The sequence below is a fragment of the Melopsittacus undulatus genome, chromosome 4 (assembly GCF_012275295.1).
Source record: "Melopsittacus undulatus isolate bMelUnd1 chromosome 4, bMelUnd1.mat.Z, whole genome shotgun sequence".
In the NCBI taxonomy this organism is placed as follows: Eukaryota; Metazoa; Chordata; class Aves; order Psittaciformes; family Psittaculidae; genus Melopsittacus; species Melopsittacus undulatus.
In genome coordinates, this window is record NC_047530.1 from 53,055,951 (window position 1) to 53,076,672 (window position 20,722).

Genomic DNA, 20,722 nt, shown 5'->3' on the forward strand with positions numbered 1-20,722 from the left:
TTACATCAGTCTTTAAATACTTCAATTCCAGCAGGCTCAGCTCCCACAGTATCTGAACAATACTGAAACCAGAAATTATCCAGGAACTTAATCTCTAGAAAATGCTATAATTCAACCCAGTATCATCTCAATCTAGGGATTCAGCTATTTACATCTAAAACAAACACGTGTGTAGGCAGATGTGTTAACCTGGGATTCACTGTATGTGGGACTTCTACTTGATAGATAGGATGTAAATGATAAGCCTGAAAGGTTTGTAAAATGAGAATAACTTCAGATTTAACATTGTCATAGAATGGGCAAGGTTGGAAGAGACACTTAAAGGCCATCTAGCCCAAACACCCTTCAATAAGCAGGGACATCTTCAACTAGAGCAGGTTGCTCAGAGCTCCATCCAACCTGGCCTTCAATGTTCCAGGGATGGGGCAGCCACAGCTTCTCCGGGCAATCTGTGCCAGTGTCTTATCACCCATCCCATATTAAAAAAAAACCAAACAAATATTATCTTCCTTAGACACTGAGTCTCTCCTCTTTTAGTTTAAAACCCTTACCTTCTGTCCTATTGCTACAGGCCCTATTAAAAAGTCTGTCCTCATCTTCCTTATAATCCACCTTTAAGGACTGAAAGGCTACAGTGAAGTCTCCGTGGAGCCTTTTCTTCTCCAGGCTGAACAACCCCAACTCTCTCCGCCTTTGCTCACAGGAGAGGTGTCCCAAACTCACATATGAAGAATGACAATATAATCTACAGAAATTAATAACAATTTTAACACACTAAGCAGACTGGATTTCATAAACAGGTCAAACAATGGAGAATGTGTACCACAATCTAATGTTCTTCAATCTATTTAAAAATACAGGTTTGTAATAATATATTCATATGTACAACCAATAATCTTTTCATATTAAGGAAAGGTTTTCAATTTTTCAGGCAGTTAACAAGAGAAAACACACGGACTTCACGGACTTCCGAAAGGTTAACCTGGAATTACTATTTGCCTGATTTCCCTGTATTTTTGCTTCCTCTTGATGGCTGAAAATGCTAGGTAGCTTTTCCTCACCCTTCTAGCTCAAGTGCACTTTTGATCCCTAAATAACAGAAAGTCTGGCCCTTAGAGAAACCTAACAAGAGTATTAATGCTATCCTTTGTCATTAACAGAAATCATGTTAATAGCAACCATTGGCAATTGTTATGTGTAAATATACTTTAAATTGTGAGAAGACACACTACATTTCTGCCCGTGGGTAAAAACCAAGGAGTAGCTCACTATGTTCAACAAAAGCCCTTTTCTACAAGCAATTGAAAGTGTATACATGTTCTGTGGTATATTCCTAGTGTTTTCCACACACACAAACCATGACACAGCATTTTCTGCTGTGAAAAGGTAATATGAAATTATTTTGATAATACCAAGTGCAGCATTTTAATAACAGTAATATTCCTATTCATGTTTCTGATTTCATCAACAAACTATTTTTATAAAGTAATGCAACACAGCTATAGGACACTGATGCTCTTCCAACTCAATCAACCGTAATTTGTGTTCAGCTCCCACAGATGTTTATGAATATGATAAATATTTTACATAGAAGATGACTGCCACAAAACCACTTAAGTAGGCAGGTTACAGTGGAGTCAAGCCAATACTTCTTAAAACTAACAAGATTATCACTTCTTAAACACCGCACAGTTAAACCACAGAACTCACAAAGACATGATACTGGTAAGGCCCAAAGGGTGCCAAAATTGGACATCAACATAGAAAAATTATATACTACTAACTATAAAATACGCTTTAAGGTAATTCAAACATGAACTGGCAGGAGACAGAAAAGCTCTTCTCTTGGCAAATAATGAAAATGATAAATGTCAAAGCTTTCTCACTTTACTGTAAATCTGGTGCTAACCAATGTCAGAAACAACAATGCAGTATAGCACACTTACTCTCTTGATGCTAAACAATATGAACAAATCTGTCATTTTAGAAGACTGGAGAATGTAGAACTTTTGCAGTTTACATGTTCCACTGAATTAAACCTGCTAAGACAGCCACTGTTGGGTTTGTGGGTTTTTGTGGGTTTTGGAGGCATATTTGGTTTTTGTGGGATTTGTTTTAGGGTTGGGTTTTTTTTTATTCCCTAAACCACTCTGGTAATACATGTGCAATCTTCCTCTTTGAAGGCCAGGTTGGATGAAGCCTTGGGTGATACGGTTTAGTGCTCATGGCAGGGGGGTTGGAACTAGATGATCTTGAGGTCCTTTCCAACCCTAACTATTCTATGATTCTATGATATTATTATGCATTAACATAACTGTATTAGCTAAAAATATTAACTGCTCTAAGTAAGATTCTGAAAGCAAAGCAAGATGTATTGTTATGAGCACTGCCTCACTTTAGTTGCCTGTATAAACATGTACTGATCAAGTATCAGTATCTCTGACACCTGAAAATTCAGGGCAGTTTTCACTGGCTGACTCTAAAGTCACACCTCAAATATCTTTCCAGCTTTCTGAAAAAGAACCACAACAAGAGTCCTGTGCAATTGTAACTGCAGACTAATTGTTATACTTCAGAAATCCAGCTGAAACCAGGACAAGGGTCTTAAATAGAGAGTAAGATCTATTTAATGTATCTGGTAAAGGACTGGTTCTGAGCAGCAGGAAATCCAGGTCCTGAGTTAAGCTGTAGGCAAGAGCATTTCAGAAGACAAACAGATGAAAGCAAAATCATGGGTTTCATTAGACAGAAGACTCACTGAAATCTACAAAGGATTTCCCAAAGAAAGTGAAAAAGAGAAGTGACCTCCCAGGCAGTTAGAAGTCCACCACTGTTTTGAAGGGTTGACATACTCTTGCCTCAGTGAGTATTGTTAAATCAGCCATACTAAAACTCTACAGATTTTCAGAAGTTCAATACCAATATATACTCTGCAAATTAAAAATCCTGTAGAGTACACCCCCAGTGCTTCCTGTAACACTTTCACACCATCAGTGCTATCCTGCACAAATCAGGCACATAACCAGTGTATCAGTGCATTTTTCCAAAACATAATGCAAATAACTCTTACAATAGTGCATCTGCACACAGTACAAATGGGTTTTTTGGTAACAGCATTCTGCTTCAGTAGAAGTGTCAAAAAAACTGTTTAAGTGACAAATATAGGTGTGTTTTTTAGTTTGGGTTTGATTTTTATTGTGTCATCATCCTCCCCACCCCCATCTGTCCCCAGGCCTTTTTTCCACAGAGCAGCTCTCCTTGAGACAGACTTCTATCACAGCAGAAAAACTGTATGCACACATTTGGTTAAATGTTCATGACTGCTTCATTCATGAGGTGGGTCAGGAACTATATATGCATGGCTTTGGAAAAATATTAGGCTCACTTAGGCAGGCAGAAAAACTATTTGGAAAGTAAGAAGGTGCAGAAAGTGTTTCTGTTGGAGAAATTAGCATGGAGTAAACTAGGGTGTGAATTTTCAATGAATTACTCCAGATTGGTTCACATTATATGAACATCTATACTACATTAATTGGGCACTCTGTGTAAAACCCAACCTAGCAAGATCCACAACCAGTACAGTGATGAGATGCAGTATTTACTAGAGATGGTATGGTGCCACTGCTGCAGCTACCCTGTCATCAGCACTCTGTCTGGAATCTCCACCCAGCAGGGCTCAGCTTTGTAATTGCTCCAATGCACATACTACACAGGAAAAGTTATGGCGATTCCAGCTTGGCAATAGCAATAAAAAAATCACAGTTCTGCAAAGTTCTTTTCCCAAATTTTATGGCTTGTTTTAGTAGATGACAACAGCCAGTTCTGGATCTGAGCAATGCCATATGCACTGCAAGAGATATTCCTCTTCCTCTCAGACAGATGCTGCATCTGTGGTAGCAACTCCTGCATCTGTGCCACACAGTCAGCAACACAGCAGGTTCCTCATGACACTTCACAGACAACCTTTGTCCTCCACATAACCAGTGGCAGTGCAATCAAGTTGGAATTATGCTTAGATTCTGCAAGTTCAGACTTGTAGAAACAAATCCAGAACTACCACTATGTCAGTTGTAAAACAGCTTATTTGAATTAAAGCATCACTGGTGTTCAGGGCAAGTAGAAGAAAGCAACGGGAAAAAGAGGGGAGTGGATACTAAGGTGACTGATGGATGCAAAGCAATACTTAAACTGATAGCTATTAAATGCCATTTCCTGATTTTTTTTAATTATTTTGATAATCAAGGAGACATTGAGTAAGATTCTTTAGATAAATTTCATACTGAATAATCATATGAACAATTGGGCTGCTGCATTTTCAGACATGAATAATGGTGTCTTCCACATTAGTTCATGGAATATAAAAAGCAGGTGAGATGTATAAAATAGAAGTTATTTCACAATCTTTTTTGATCTCTGTACTACAGATCATTGTCTTCATCAATTGTACTAGTGCAGTTGGTCTGAGGCTGACAAAGCGTGACATAGATGTGCAGGAAAGCTATGTGCAGCCAAGCACTGAAGCTTCTTAGGTTCCCACATGCCAAAGTCAGTGTGAGATGCAGAATAGCATATATCCTGCTGATGCAGGATCGAGTCCTAAAAAAACAATCAGAGTTTTAAGAAAACAGTTACCATTTGCTGCTATTCTCTTACTGACCAAGTGTTGGTGTTTTTTTCTGTTGTTATGGTAATAAGTATTTTATAGTATGCTTTCAAACAAAGAAGATGGTACTCCGGTCTGTCAATATGTACCTACCATGCGTTGCAGATTTTCTATTCTCTTCTCTTGTGGCCCCTCCCACCCACCCCCCCAAAAAAAAAAATTCTCCTTGGTTTTCACTCATGGGGTCTCTAACCCAAACAGTGCTGGAATGCTTATGCTAGAAATACTTTATGAGATTATTCTGCAATCCAGTGCAAAACAAAATCCTTACTCTTACTTCTGCTTTTAAGATTTACAAGTACTTTTATTAATTTATCACACTGAGAAGGTTTTGTTCAATATCAACTGGGTTTAATATTGGCTTAAATCTTGACTTTGCTGCTTTCTCTGTGCCTATTGACTCCGTCTTTCAAACTGGATTCCATTGATTTTGACTGATATCCAGACAGTTCTGTTCTTGCAGATTCACATCCAAGGTCCAAGCTCTTGCAGTAATATGACTATGATTAAATGCAGGAAAGTGTCATTACATAGAAATTCTGGTATGACAAGTACCTGTCAGAGTTACGTTCACCCTTATGCAACATATACATGCGCAAAACTTACTTTCAGGTAGTTTATTCAAGATTTTCCGTAACATAATCTGATAAGTAAATTGTCCTTAATGCTTATGGGTATGAGATAGGGAAACCTACCTTGAACAGCCTTCACTCCAGATGAGATGCAACATAACTCCTGCATGACAGCACCCTTTATGTCTTATATAACCCATCGGACATTGTGGCACAGTGTGTTGAAAGCATTAGGAACGAGGTTGGCTCTGGGAAGTCCAAGTTCTGCAGTATCATTTGTTTGGACTTGCTGTGTATATGGTTCAAGAGTTACTACCTGGATCACTTTCTCCCAGTCATCTGAATTATGAGTCATAAAAACTGAAAGCGGAAGGCATGTGTGTGAGAACAAAGCAGATGTGGATGTTTGTGGAGTTTGTTGTAAGGTTTACTTAACTCTTGTTTTCTGTCCTGCCCCATCTAGGGCAAGTAAGTCTGAATCTTTGGCAAGCGCAGGTAGCCACTACCTCAATGACAATCTAGGACTGAGACTTTACTGTTAAAGAATAAAGCCTCACATTGATGAATCTCTGGAAATCTCCTAAGACTCAAAGTTCCACCTATAGTGTAAAGCCTGGCCATCTTTGTTTTCACTGAGCAAGACCAAAAAAATCCCACCAGCTGCATGCTTAGCATGATAAATATATAAAAATGACTCTACAGAATCCTGGTTATCCATGGGTTGCCTGCAGGATGCCCTGCCATGGACAGGCCAGTTACCAGCCAAAAGCACATGCACAGTTAGAAACAGTTTCCAAATCCAGAAAGCAGACCTGAAATTGGATCCATATAGACAGGCTCTAGGATCTAAAACGGCAAGTCTCCTCCTTTGGATCTGATTGCAAGCTCAGGACTATAGTCGACAATTCGCTAAATTCTTACCTCAACGAAACTTGAAATGTGGTCTTACTAAGAGAAAATGTAAGCTTAAATAAATTTACAGTTAAAAAAAAAAAACAAACAAAAAACGCAAAACCAAACCAAACCCCAAGCAAAAAAAAAAAACTTATCAGAATATATGTATATTAAACTAGCCTTCTGTGAACATGACAGAACTGTAACTCACACTCTAGGCCTCTAGAAGTGCAGCTCTCTGAAGGCTGAAGCACAGGACCTAAAGAGTGAGAGCAAGACGCATCCAAGCTGCCGCCATTAAGAGGCTACGCCACTTGCGCAAGTCTCCCTTCCTTTCTACACCCCATCGCCAACAACGTGGCGTAACGGCTTTCAGGAATTCAGATGCTGCACTGCGGCGATGGTACAGTTCAACCAAACTTCCTCCCTCCTCTGCCCACTTGGGCGTTAAGGCCACCCCCTTTCTCGGCTGTGATTGGCAAAGCGGGCGGAGCCCTGAGCGGCGATTGGAGGACGGTAGAGGAAGGTGGGGTAGGTTGCGTGAACGGTAATAAAGTTAGTGGGGCTGGCTCGGTGCGCCTTAGACGCGGCAGCGAGCCGGCTCTCTATGGAGGTGGCGGAGGGAAGCGTTGTGCCGTTGCTGTTCCTGCTGTGGTGACTCGGAGGCTCGCCCTGTCTTGCGCGCTCCCCCCTTCCCCTCCCCAGCCCCGGTCCCCGGCTCCCTTCCCCTTCCCCTCCCTCTCTTGCCTTTTCCCCTGCCCTTGGTAGCCGCCGGGACCCGGGGAAGCTGACAAGGCCTTAGAGAAGGTGAGAAATGCACGAGTGGAAGAATCATCTGGGGCCGGGAGGGGACGGGTACTGTTGCAGCCGCCACCTAAAATGGCGGCAGCCCTAAACGGCCGCCATTTTCTCGTCGGCTTCTTCTCGCTTTCTTCCGCACAAAATGGCGGCTTGGGTCGATGGCCGCTTGTGCTTTCTCCTGTCGGGTTACCGCGGGTGTTAAGCGAAAACGTAAAGGAGATCGGCAGACCCAGCTAAGTGCGGAGGGGAAGCTGAGTAGAAACGTTTGATGTTGGAGCCTGCATATTCGCAGCGAAAGGTCGTGCTCTACTGTGCGTTGGTAGCTCTACTTTTCGGGGGATCGGATCAGTTGCCACATCCTAGTCTCTGGCTGAGGTCTTGGGCGGTCCCGGTGCCCGAGCGGTTTGCCCTTGGAAGTGGGGTAGCTTGGGGCCGCGTAGCTGGTTGCCGTCTTAAGATCTTTTAGAGTAGGTGTTTGGGGAAGAGGGGCTGCTGAGGGACAGGTTTGTATGGGAGAACCGGTGGTGAAAGCATATATATATTTTTTTTAAACTCACTTATTTACTTGTGTTTGTGTTTCTTGTTGGTGGGGAAGCAGACCCCTGGAGAAGCCGTGTCTGCCGGCAGCAGCCTCGCCCAAGTTTCCTGTTCAGTCTTAGGCGGCGAGTACCATGAAGCCGCAGCTTGAGCGGGGGTGGTGGTGCAGGGAGGCTATACCGGCTGCTGCCTTCCTCTCCTTTGTCCGGGCTGACCGGAGCGGGTGCCGCGAGTGACGGGCGCCGTTTTCCGCCGGCGGCGGGGGAGCTGAGCCCGCTCACCTCTTGGCGGAGAACAAAGAGCCGGCTGGGCTCTCGGCGGCGCCTGAGCCGGGGAACGGGCGGCGCCTGGTGGGGGAAGGGGAGGTGGCTCCGTGCCCCCGGAGCCGGCAGCTCCATGCGGCAGGGAGGCGAGTGCCTCCTGCGGGGGGCGCTCTTCCTGCTCCCGCAGCCCTTTTGTTCGGTGGCCGCCATGTTGAAAGCCGTCCCTCGTGCCAGAGCGGCGGTTTCCGGCAGGTTTTCCGAGGAGGTGGCTGTGCTCCGTATAGAGTGTGTCGGATTATGTGTTTTTCTATGTGATTCTCGAGAGTTGCTATCCCCGTGATTTGCTTTCTGCAGCGTGAGCAGGGCAGGGAAAGTTTGATGCCTGCTGCTGTCTTGCAAGCTGAAATTTGAGGTGGGGAGGGGGTGATGTTTTTTCATTATTTAGTGACATAATTGGCCGTTTGGACTTGGATGTAGAATGCATCACTCTTGCTATATTAATAGTGTGTATTTTGTGGTCTGGAATTTCTGACTTTGAAAATTGACTACTTCGGGATGCCACAGTTAGTCATAGTTTGTAAAGCATGGCAATAAAGGATTCATTTAGTTGTACTGTACTAGCAAGGGGAAAAAAAAAACACTTTAGTTATTTTCTGCAAGTGCTTTTGGGGGGTTGGCAGGGTGAATTCGAGGCACTTTATCAGTCTGTGATTCCATTAGTTCTGTTCCCTCACCCTAGTTGGTGAACATGGCTATAATGATGAAACTGGCCTTTCTCCGAATATCCCAAGTACTGCACAAGGAAGAACTTTATAGTTTTTATGAACTTCAGTGCTTGAGGGCTCTCCTCTAATAAATGCATGTATTTTTATTGTAAGGTCGATACTATGGATGCTGGTAAAACAACTATAATATAAATGCTTGATTTGTCTTTCTAGGTTTTGTTTTTCCCCACCCCGTCAATTTAATTTTATTCTTTTGAAGATTCTTCGTTGTCAAGCCGCCAAAGTGGAGAGTGCGATTGCAGAAGGGGGTGCTTCTCGTTTCAGGTACTAGTGTGTTTTTGTTTTGTTTGAGGACACTTAGTAGTGGGCACTGTTATTTGGGGAGAATTGAAATTTATCTTAGGTTTATACTGGAAGTGACATGTAATTGAAAACACTGGTAATTTGAACTCATGCAAGATTTCATGGTGGTTTTTAACAGTGCTTCTTCAGGCGGAGGAGGTGGTAGGGGTGCACCTCAGCACTATCCCAAGACTGCCAGCAACAGGTATATTATCATCTTGCTTTTTGATTTGGCATGATATTAAAAGCAGAGACTGCTTGATAGTGAATGCTGAGTTGAAAATAAAGTCTTTTCAGGGTTCTACGAGGAATATCTAAGGAGTTCATGACAAATTAATTTTCTGTAGTCTGTGCCAGGATAGCATATGATCTGTTGAAAGTATGTGTCATGAGTGATACCAGGTGCTTAGGCTTTTTCATGCATTTCATGTTAGAGGGCTTTCTGTGGTTTATTATTATTGTTGTTGAGGCAATACTATGCAGCAGATGTTGCAGTATTTGTAAGTGCATGCTCTTAACAAAGCTAGCCATAGAATTAATACTGAAAGGCTAGAAGGCCAGTTGTTGAAATTGTTTTTGTTTGACAATCATATTAACCTTACAGCGAGTTCCTGGGGAAAACCCCAGGGCAAAACGCTCAGAAATGGATTCCTTCACGAAGCACTAGACGAGATGACGACTCCGCAAACGATAAAGAACGACATGATGCAATCTTCAGGAAAGTAAGAGGGTAAGATCCCTAAGATTATTTTTTCTGTTTTCCTTAGCAATATATATCTAATAAATGGGCTGGATTAAAGGAAGACATCTGAGTCTTGAGTTCTGGGGTGGGTGGGGGGCGAGTATGTGGTCTTCTTTGGAAGGAAGAAGGCAGACTTTAATAGGCCAGCCAGCAGCGAACACTTGTGAAGTAAATCTTGAGAGGATTAGGTTTTCTAGTTCTACTTTACGCTATAAAGATATCTCAAAGGGAAAGCTGCACCACAATTTTATATAGCACTATACAGTGTTATATAGACTGAAGAAATAAAAATAAGCTTCAGTGTAGCATTATTTGTAGCATGCTTGTAATATCTGTAAATTTTTAGTAATATCTGTAATGTAAATTTTAATCTTTGTTTGCTTCTCTTTAGCATACTAAATAAGCTTACTCCTGAAAAGTTTGACAAGCTATGCCTTGAGCTCCTCAATGTGGGTGTAGAATCTAAGCTCATCCTAAAAGGGGTCATACTGCTGGTAAGCTGGTTGCATTTCTTTTAGCTACACTTTCCTTGCGTGTTAAAAATGGAGATTGGCTGGTCTTGAGATACAGAAGTAACATTGTTAATGTTAATAACCTAAGCATACAGAAGAATCACACATGCTTTTTGTGTAAAAAGGATATGCTTGGGAGGAAGTGGACTTAACGCTCTAACTTACTGTTACAGCAGTCTCAAGAGTCCCCAAACATGATTGGGTGGGGTTTTCTTTAGGGTTGTTTTTTTTTTGTTGCTGTTGTTCATTTGTTTTTTTTGTTTGTTTGGGGGGTGGTGGGGATTGGTGTGGGGAGTTATTCCTTTTTTTTTTTTTGGTCATCCAAGGTGCTAGCTAGCAGTCTTAATTCCGTGTCTTCCCCTGTCCTCATTCCTCTTTTTCCCTTGATGAAGAAACCCAGTGGTCTTTGAAAGTTAATCTCTTGGTAGTTTGTTTTAACAGTCATGTCACTTCGTTTAATTTAAGATCAGATTGGGAAAACTTTGTTCCTGATCATAAACTTCAAATTTGTGCCACTTATTGGCTAAGCATTACAGAAGCTCTTGGTAACACAGAGTGGCTTTTATCTTTTGCTTCAGCATTAAGAATAGTGTTAAAACAGAATCGCGTTATTTCTGTATGTTTGAAATAGCAAAAACCAGATGTTCTAGCATAGAGTGGTAATATTCCATTGTGCATCTTGCAGCTCACTTAGCTAATGTTAGTTTGCCTCCTGCTACATCTGCCTACATGCTACCTTATTTAAATTTATTTAGATCGTAGACAAAGCCCTTGAAGAGCCCAAGTATAGTTCACTGTATGCTCAACTATGTCTGCGGCTGGCAGAAGATGCACCCAACTTTGATGGCCCATCAGCAGAGAGTCATCCAGGACAGAAGCAAAGCACAGTGAGTTCACCTTTCAACCTGGAATGATAAACTTGCTAGTATGTGTAGTTGCAGTGATTAACTTAATTGTTTTCTTTGTTCTCTTTTTTTAGACATTCAGACGCCTCCTAATATCTAAACTTCAAGATGAATTTGAAAACCGAACCAGAAATGTTGATAGTAAGTTTTAAAACCATTCTAATACAGAATTAATTGATCTTGTCTTTTCACAGCTGTGTTAAACAGGCTTCTTTGTTTTCCAGTCTATGATAAGCATGATGGTCCCCTCCTCCCTGAGGAGGAGGAACAGAGAGCCATTGCCAAGATTAAGATGCTGGGGAACATCAAATTCATTGGAGAACTTGGCAAGCTTGATCTTATTCATGAATCTATCCTTCATAAGTGCATCAAAACAGTGAGTATTCAGATCAAGTGTGAAGTAGAACTTCTGAACAAGCAAAAAAAAAAAATAAAAGTAATGTCTATGCTGCTTCAGGAGTTTTGAAGCATAAAATACTACAAAAATACTGTCTTATCAGTTGTCTACCCCCTAGTTTTTGAAATAGTCTATTGGTGTGAATAGAAAGTAGTCTTTGTTCAGTCACAGGAATTGTCTCAAAGATGTAGCTTGCTCTGTACAGAAGCACCACAGGCTCTTCAAAGCATAAGCACTTAAAAGTACTTCAGTATCAGTTCTTGAAAATTAGTTTTCAAGTCAGAACAAGATGACGGGTTTTTTGCAGGTGCTTGTGTAGAAATTTGACAGTCTTAAAAATTCTCATAATATGGTGAAATACCTAATTCCCCTTCAATGTTTCAGCTTTTGGAAAAGAAGAAGAGAGTCCAACTCAAAGATATGGGGGAGGATTTGGAGTGCCTCTGTCAGATAATGAGGACAGTGGGACCTAGATTAGACCATGCAAAAGCCAAGGTACGTGTATATTCACTGCAGTCAGTCATTTAACCAGTTATATTCTATGGCAAAGACTTGTAATTGTTTGAACTTTTTATATTTCAATGTTGTAAGTATAAACAGAGGTCTGAATTCCAGAGAACAAGAGTGCCAAGTACTGCTCCTGCATCAGATCTCTTGATTGCAAAAGGAGCTGATCTTTGAAATGGTTTAAATGTCTTTCCAAAATGCAGTTAGGTTCACTGGGAAGTGATGAAAGTGAGAATATTGCCTTCTAAATATTGCCTGAAAAGATGTGCTGAGGTACTCTTACTCTTGAGTTCCTGAGTGCGGTCTGTTGTATTTTATGTTGGATGTCTGGAATGTGGTCACCTTTCTTAAAAATGCCCAAGACATTGATAAATTAGTCCTCACTTGTAGCCTCATTTCTGTTCCTCCAGTCCTTAATGGATCAGTACTTTGCCCGTATGCGCTCCTTGATGTCAAGTAAGGAATTGCCAGCAAGGATTCGTTTCCTGCTGCAGGTAGGATGATAACACAGTTTACTGTTTCCTTTTTTTATTTTTTAAATCTTTTTATTCTTTCTACAACATTGTCTCAATTGTTTTTCTAATAACTCATGTTCCAAGGATACTGTGGAGTTGAGAGAACACAACTGGGTTCCTCGCAAAGCTTTTCTTGACAATGGACCAAAGACTATCAATCAAATCCGTCAAGATGCAGTAAAAGTAAGTGTCACATGTAAAGTCCTTGTGCTCAGCTTTTGCTTAAGTTAAAGGTGGATCCTTATGCTGCTTACTCTGAGGGACCATTACTCTAAACTGACCAAAATGGTAATTCCTGTTTTAAAGGATCTGGGAGTTTTTATTCCTGCTCCTATGTCTCAAGGGATGAGAGGCGACTTCTTTCTGGAGGGACCCTTTATGCCACCCAGGATGAAACTTGACAGGGACCCACTTGGAGGGCTTGCTGATATGTTTGGACAAATGCCAGGTACACTCAAACTGCAAGGCTGCTTGGGATGACTCTGGGTGTGCTGAGTGTATGTAACAAGAACTAAAATTGTCTTTTGTCTCCATAATACAGGTAGTGGAATTGGTACTGGTCCAGGGGTTATTCAGGATAGATTTTCACCCACCATGGGACGCCATCGTTCCAACCAACTTTTCAATGGCCATGGGGGTCACCTCATGCCTTCTGTTCAATCCCAGTTTGGAGATCTAGGCAAATCTTTTCTGAAAAATCAGGTAAGGAAGATGTTGTTCACAGGATGACTTCAGCTTGTTTAGAAGCTCTTCTGCAGATGCGTGTGCTGTGGATTATAGTCTGCTTATGTTGGGAGACTTCCTCAGAATTTGTTCTGATAAGAACTGATGCTCAGCTGATACAAAAATTCTAAACCACTTTTTAAAATTGTGCAAGAGATTCAAGGAATACACTTTTTTTTTTTTTTTTACTGCAAGAAAAGGTGCATGTGGCTTTGGTGGGTCAGAAAGGTGTGTTTTAAATAAGATAGCCCTGTTTTTAGGGATAGATGCTACTCTCCCACCATCCCTTCTCCTTCTTTCTCCCTTCCTGGCAAGTAGAATCTTTGTGCCTCTGGTCCCTCTGGTACTACTTACCATGTGATGTACACCACTCCATCATCTGCACTTCTTTCTCTATATCTCCCTTTCTGAAATAGGGGCAAAGCCAGCTCTACCATAACCAGAATCAGGGACTCTTATCCCAGCAACAAGGACAGTCGAAGGATATGCCACCTCGGTTTTCTAAGAAAGGACAGCTTAATGCAGATGAGGTACATGACATGACTACGTTACTTAAAGATTATTTTCAATATTGCCCAATGATTATAGCAAGACGCGTTATTATGAGGACTAATGCTGGAACTCTTTCTCCTCCTCTTCCTCTTCCTTTGTCCCTTTCTCTTTCACCTTACCCCTCATTTTCCTTGGGGTATCCAGCGTCCTATGAGCAAGACTGAGATATGAGGGCAATTTCTTGGGATGTCCGTTCCCCCACACCTCCCCAAGAACACTACTCTGACATCAGTTCCCATGCATCATACTGAGAACAACACATAAAATTAAAACTTCAGAAAATCCTGAACTTCATAAATCCTGAAATGCTGGACCAGGCTAATTTTTTTTTCTTGTTTTGTTTTTTAGGATCGGTTAATAGGCAAAATTCCAAATGCATAGTAAACTGCATTGTTACTTTGAGTGTTAACCAGATATGTATCCCGATTTCTGAGCAATTGGTAGAGTTTTTATCTTTGCTGTAAAGTACATCAGCAAATGTGTTAAGTATGTTTTTCGGGTTTCTAACATACTGCATCTTAAAGGAGCAATTTCAGGTACACCAGTGGGACTAAATACTAGTAACTTCCATCAAGCACACAAATCAAGTTGTGCTTTTGAGGGAAGTGAGTACATGTGGCTTAATCAGTATCCAAGTGTTAATACTGTAGAAATGGAAAAGTCGTGCTTCAGTGTGATCAGTTGGTACTTTGTCCATGGCTGTGTATTCTTAGAATAATTGAAACAGTTTGAGGTTTTCTGACTTATCTGTTTACAGATTAGCCTGAGACCTGCTCAGTCTTTTCTAATGAATAAAAGCCAAGTGCCAAAGCTTCAGCCCCAGATAACTATGATTCCTCCCAGTGCTCAACCACCACGCACTCAGACACCACCTTTGGGACAGGTAAACGTAAAAATTACTTAATATTGTTGGCTATATTTAATCGCTTCACACATTTAAAACTTAAAGTGAGCTAGTGTTCTTAAACTTTATATAAATATAGGTAGATGTACTGCAAAGCAACAAGTTCTGGTATCTTTTTCAGCCTCCTCAGCTTGGTCTTAAAACAAATCCCCCACTTATACAAGAAAAGCCCGCAAAGACCACAAAGAAACCACCTCCTTCTAAAGAAGAGCTACTTAAACAAACTGTAAGTTAAGGTAGTGGTGCTTCTTGAAGCCTTGTATATGTATGCCTTTAAAAATGAAGGTTTAACTATACTCTTTTTCTAGGAAGCTGTTGTGACTGAGTATCTGAACAATGGAAATGCTAACGATGCTGTCAGTACTGTGAGAGAAATGAGGGCTCCAAAACACTTCATTCCTGAGATGTTGAGCAAAGTAATTATTCAGTCCCTAGATAGGTCAGATGAAGACAAAGAGAAAGCAAGTACACTGATCAGCTTGCTCAAGCAGGAGGGAATAGCCACAAGTGACAACTTCATGCAGGTAATGTGGTTTTCTAGGCTCACAGTCCTTGCATTTGGCTTTTTGTGGTGTTTAGCTTGCATAAAAGCAGTATGCAAATTCTTCAAAGTTCTGAGCAGTGACATAATGTATAAACCTATGAGGGGCATAAGAAATGATGAAAGGAAAAAATGTAGGTACAGGACTTCAGGAACTGAGAAGGGTGACTACTTGGCAACTCAATGCAGAAGAGAAGCATGAAACTCCTGTGTAGTAAGAGTATTACTGTGCACAAGGATAGAATTACCTCAGAATTTCAATATGTGTGTGTACTGTTTCTTAGGCATTCCTGAATGTATTGGACCAGTGCCCCAAACTGGAGGTGGACATCCCATTGGTGAAATCCTACTTAGCACAGTTTGCAGCCCGTGCCATTATTTCAGAACTGGTGAGCATTTCCGAACTGGCTCAACCACTGGAAAGTGGCACCCATTTCCCTCTCTTCTTGCTTTGCCTTCAGCAGTTAGCTAAGTTACAAGATCGTGAATGGCTAACGGAATTGTTCCAACAAAGCAAAGTGAACATGCAGAAAATGTTACCAGGTAAGAGTTACCACATGGTTCTTCTAACACCTTAGAGTGATGAGTATGCTGGATAGTTTTTCACTAGCTTTTTAGACCAGAGTGAAATAATATACAAAGATAAATAATTCTGATACTCAGTATGTTGTATATACTCAATATATATACTCATACAAGTATAACTCAGTGTAATGATACTGAGTGTCATAATTACTAGGAGTGGTGTTTCTTAATAGGTTGTTAAACCCGTGACCCATTGAGTGTATCTTTTGGTTAGCACTTGAACTAAGTGTGTCTGTCTTGTTTACTTGTCAGAAATTGACCAGAACAAGGACCGCATGCTGGAGATCTTGGAAGGGAAGGGGCTTAGTTTCTTGTTCCCGCTTCTGAAACTGGAGAAGGAACTGCTAAAGCAAATAAAATCGGATCCATCCCCTCAAGCCATCTATAAGTGGATTAAAGATAACATTTCACCCAAACTTCATGTAGATAAGGGATTTGTGAATATATTGATGACCAGGTGAGATGGCAACTTGATGTAGTTCAGTAAATCACTTACATCTCTAAAGGCTGACATGTAGCTCTGCAGAAAAACATGTAGTACACAGGAAGGTAAACAGGTCTGAGTGAACCTCCTCTGTATTGAACAGCTATTGTATTTGATATGTAAAGCAAGTCTCCAGGCTTGCATCAGTGTGAAGTGTTGTGGCCCTTCCTTAGGAAGGAAAAGTGTAGACTTGCATGTTTTTCCAAAACACTTGAGCCATAAGGGAAGCAAAGCTAGGATTTTCATGGTGCAGTCAAACCACAGTGCTAATCCACTGTGTATGCTGCACCTAACTGCTGATACAAGCAGGAGGGTATTTTTAGTGATAGACTAAATTTGAGAGTACTTGCTGGTTTAGAACATTGCCTAGATGGTACATCTTGGTTTACAGAACTTCTTTTTGTCCAGTTTCTTGCAGTATATTTCTAGTGAAGTAAACCCACCTAGTGACGAATCGGATTCTTCATCTGCTCCATCTAAAGAGCAGCTAGAGCAGGAAAAACAGCTGCTTCTTTCCTTCAAGCCAGTAATGCAGAAGTTTCTTCATGACCATGTTGATCTGCAAGTGAGTGCTTTGTATGCGCTCCAGGTGCACTGCTACAACAATAACTTTCCAAAAGGTACATGCATCAGATCTTGCCAAGATTAAATGTGTGTCTGCTTGCTTGTGTCTGTATAGCTTTCTGGCTTGTTGCTACATTTCTTGGGAGTTGGTTAAGCTGTTCAGAAGGCTACAAAGCTAACAGAGTTCAAATTTACTTCCACAGGCATGTTATTACGCTTCTTTGTTCATTTCTATGACATGGAGATCATTGAAGAAGAAGCCTTCTTGGCATGGAAAGAAGATATCACTCAAGAGTTTCCAGGGAAAGGCAAAGCTTTATTCCAGGTAAATCTGTTAATGTTGAAGTAGAGATTGATCTTCTGTACACTGTCAAAAGTATTTAAGACTTGTTAATACATAGAAATTTCATGGAGTGTTCTAGGAAGGAGTGACAAAAGATCAACTTCCATCTTTATCTGTTTTACCAGAGGCCTGTATTTAGTGCAGATTGGCTGAAAGTTTTTTAAAATCAGTTGAGGGTGGGAAGCAGAGTTTTACCAATGTACGTAATGGAGAATTAATTCCTGTTTCCCTAAACCAATTCTTCATAGGTAAACCAATGGTTAACCTGGTTGGAAACTGCTGAAGAAGAAGAATCTGAAGAAGAAGCTGACTAAAGAACCAGCCAAAGCCTTAAATTGTGCAAACATACTGTTGCTATGATGTAACTGCATTTGACCTAACCACTGCGAAAATTCATTCCGCTGTAATGTTTCACAATATTTAAAGCAGAAGTATGTCAATAGGATATTCTCTGCAAAAGGTTTTTGTAGTATGTCTTAATAGTCTACAATAAAAATATTTTAGAGTATCTTTAATATTTAGGTAACAGTGTATTAGCAGCATGCAATAATTACATCATAAGTTCTCGAGCAGAAGCAGTCTGTTGCAAGGATCTTCTTTGCTGCCAGTTATCATAGGCTGTTTTTAAGTTAGAAAACTGAATAGCAACACTGAATACTGTAGAAATGCACTTTGCTCAGTGTAATACTTGAGTTGTTGCAATATTTGATTATCCATTTGGTTGTTACAGAGAATCCTTAACTGTAATCGATGGTTGTTGCCGTAATAGTATATTGCCTGTATTTCTACCTCTAGTAATGGGCTTTATGTGCTAGGTTTTAATATCCTTGAGCCTGGGCAAGTGCACAAGTCTTCTAAAAAGAAACCTTTTACTTGCACAGAACTGATCAGCTGAAAAGATGGTTTAATGCCCTTCGGAAGAGGTTTTCATGGGTGTGAAACATGACATGGTGAGAAATTTGAATTGGCCCTTCTGTAGTACTGAAATTAAATCTACTTAATTTATCGAGACATGTTCATGCCCTGATTTTATATACTTGTATCTATCAATAAACATTGTGATACTTGACCTGTTTCTGAATGTCTCCCAGTAGAAAACCCTTGACTGGCAACCAGATTACTTATGGAGGGACACAACAGTGGGAGTCAACTTAGACTGGGACTATCTTAAGATTCTATAACAGTTGTCTGAATATGCAAATGAAAAGGTCACAGACAAGTTCAGACATTACAGATTGGTTGTGAAAGGAGGAAAATTTAAGAACTTCTGCAGAACGTGGTAGGACTTTGCCTTGTGGTCCAGTGTATGCTTTATCAGTGAGTATGTGCTTTTTAACTTCCTAATGCTTTGAACTTTCCCTGGGGTAGATTGATATTTTTTAATCAAGTGACATTGACTATTAGCTGTTTCTCAAATTGGCAAAAAAATGCAGAAGAGTTCAATGTTGCATTGTATGGGCTTAAAGTCATCTATTAAATACTCCAAAGTACCTTACTTCCTAGAACTTTGTCCCTAGTGAACTTTTTCCTGATTGATACTCAGACTAAGTATTGAAAAATTCTGTATTTGTAATAGCAAAACAGTAGGGTCTCCTTGACTGAAACTTGGTGTTGCCAGTGGTGAAAATGCTTCAGCCCAAAGACTGTCCTCTGCATCATGGGAGATGGAGGAAGTACGAGAAAACAGAAATCATAAAGGGGCTTGCTTTGAGGGGAGGGATTGTGTGCATCTATATACCTTAAAGTGCTATGACAGGGGAGTAGATCTGGTTCTCCAATTCTGCTGACAGTTGAGTATGAAAGGCTGTCTTCCTAACTATAATTATGAAGTAGTGGCCTCTTGGATGTTCAGTTCCTTTAGGGAATTTCTTCAGATGCCTCTGTAATTTGCTTTACAATGTGTAGCCCAGTAAATCAAGGTACTGTGCTTCTGTAATCCCGATTACATTTGTGTAGGATATTGAACTTCTTGAATTGCTGACAAAAATTGTGACACTGAAACACTATTTCAGAAGTATGGTGTATTTAGCAGTCCTTGTGGACTCTAGCTCAATGGAGAGAAAGGAAAGCACTAACTACAGTTAGCTTGAGGTCAGGAGCTGGCTGCCTCTGAATGGTATTGTTGCTTCTAGTTGTGTTGCAGAGTAATCTTGATTTTTATGAAAGTATTTCCTGTCTGTAGAACAACAGATTTGATGGTATATCTACAGGGCTGCAGGGTTTACTGCTAATTTCATGTCCATTCTTGGGAGACAAATATGCTTCTCAAGTGGATGTCCTTGATACTAATGTTTTGCAATTAAATGCACTTTATTGGATTGGAAGAAAATAAGTAAAGTTTCAGGGTTTCATTTACTCTGAATTCTAAGTGCTGCTGTTTCAGAATTGCAGTTTTGAGTGTAGTGACATGCAGTATTGTTGCAGTAACAGGGCTGTGTTTCTCTTAAGTCTGCTAGTTTCATTGGGGTTTAATCTCTGCTGTGTGCCACTACTACCTTTTGTGTGCTTCAGCTACAGGTTGTTAGATAAACAATGTACTTCATTCCCATGTTCTGGGGGAATGAAGCTGAAGATGGGAAAGTACCACAAGTCACAAACAGTCCTAACCGGTAATTTCCAACTAAATTTAATGTAGAGGTGAGAGAAGAGGGTAATAGTAAAACAAGGATGTGCAAGTAAAACAATTTTTAGTCAAAACATATGGGAGTAGAGCCACATCCTGCAACTAGTTTTTTGCCAAAGCCTTGTATTCTTGCCCAGTCTAAAATGTAATTACTACTGTCATAGGCACTTCTGTACAGAGGCTTTGCTGCTTGGCTTGTTTGTAACTAACTCTGAAAACTGTAGGATAGAACCATGAACAAAAACGTGGACTAGCCCAATGGCAGCAGAAAAGCCACTGAACTGTAGAACTACTCTCCATGAGACACTTCTGCAAAATCTACATGCAAATAGTATAAACATCTGGTTTTATAAAACTGGTATAAGAAAGGCTTTTGTAACTGCAGTGATAAATAACAATGGTATTTCATAGATAGGGAAGGGGAGCAGCTTAACGTGATTGTTAACTATTATGTTTTCAATGGTTGACTGCAGTGCTTGTAAGTCAGTGTGGAAAAGGATGGGTATCCAGTTGGTCTGACTTACATGTAGCTTTTAACTATAAGTTGCATTGTACTTTAAATATAGAGTGTGCTCAAATAGTAAAGTCACAGTCAAAATTAAATCAATAGAACTGATCAATGATAATGGCTTTTATTAGTGTTTTGTTAACGGTTGGATGTATAACAGCTGCACTCACAGGAGCATTGGAAGAAATTGCACACATATTAAGCATGTTTCATACCAGTTACAGTCACAAAATTTTACCTTATGAAATGCTAACTAAACTGCAGTCACCATTTGGGAAGCTCCATTTCCATATGTCCTGGTTGCCTGATGTACTTGACAGCCATGTGCTTGAAGAGCATTTCCTTCAGATTTAAAGGTTCCTGCAAGAGAAGACGCAGGCTGCTTACTGGAAATTGTCACGTTTTCCAAGAAATAATCAGCATAACAGTGGGATCCTGTTGATTATCACTGTTCATACCAGTAGAGGATTTTATCTCACTTTGTCAAGCTGTAATTGTACCTGGTGCTGTGTTATATTAA

The 20,722-nt window shown here is 40.5% G+C and overlaps 1 protein-coding gene, 1 long non-coding RNA gene and 1 other non-coding gene across 3 annotated transcripts; 2 read left to right on the forward strand and 1 right to left on the reverse strand.

Moving 5' to 3' along the window:
* Positions 1 to 4,987: 4,987 nt before the first annotated feature.
* LOC115947621 (uncharacterized) lies at positions 4,988 to 6,805 on the reverse strand. The gene is made up of 3 exons (XR_004081509.2): positions 6,341 to 6,805; positions 5,359 to 5,595; positions 4,988 to 5,163 (listed from the first exon to the last, which is right to left on the reverse strand). It is a non-coding gene; the product is annotated as an uncharacterized lncRNA (long non-coding RNA).
* A 1,133-nt stretch (positions 6,806 to 7,938) lies between these two features.
* EIF4G2 (eukaryotic translation initiation factor 4 gamma 2) lies at positions 7,939 to 20,317 on the forward strand. The gene is made up of 22 exons (XM_031055057.2): positions 7,939 to 8,015; positions 8,669 to 8,779; positions 8,937 to 9,002; positions 9,402 to 9,527; positions 9,931 to 10,033; positions 10,807 to 10,938; positions 11,031 to 11,097; positions 11,181 to 11,332; positions 11,738 to 11,848; positions 12,271 to 12,354; positions 12,460 to 12,558; positions 12,682 to 12,823; positions 12,917 to 13,077; positions 13,515 to 13,628; positions 14,408 to 14,533; positions 14,676 to 14,780; positions 14,863 to 15,078; positions 15,380 to 15,638; positions 15,933 to 16,137; positions 16,573 to 16,784; positions 16,932 to 17,053; positions 17,320 to 20,317. Exons 1-22 carry the CDS (start codon positions 7,939 to 7,941, stop codon positions 17,383 to 17,385), a joined length of 2,856 nt encoding a protein of 951 aa, XP_030910917.1. The 3' UTR covers positions 17,386 to 20,317.
* Positions 13,670 to 13,827, forward strand: LOC115947623 (small nucleolar RNA SNORD97). Its single transcript, XR_004081510.1, has one exon. It is a non-coding gene; the product is annotated as a small nucleolar RNA SNORD97 (small nucleolar RNA).
* Positions 20,318 to 20,722: the final 405 nt, after the last annotated feature.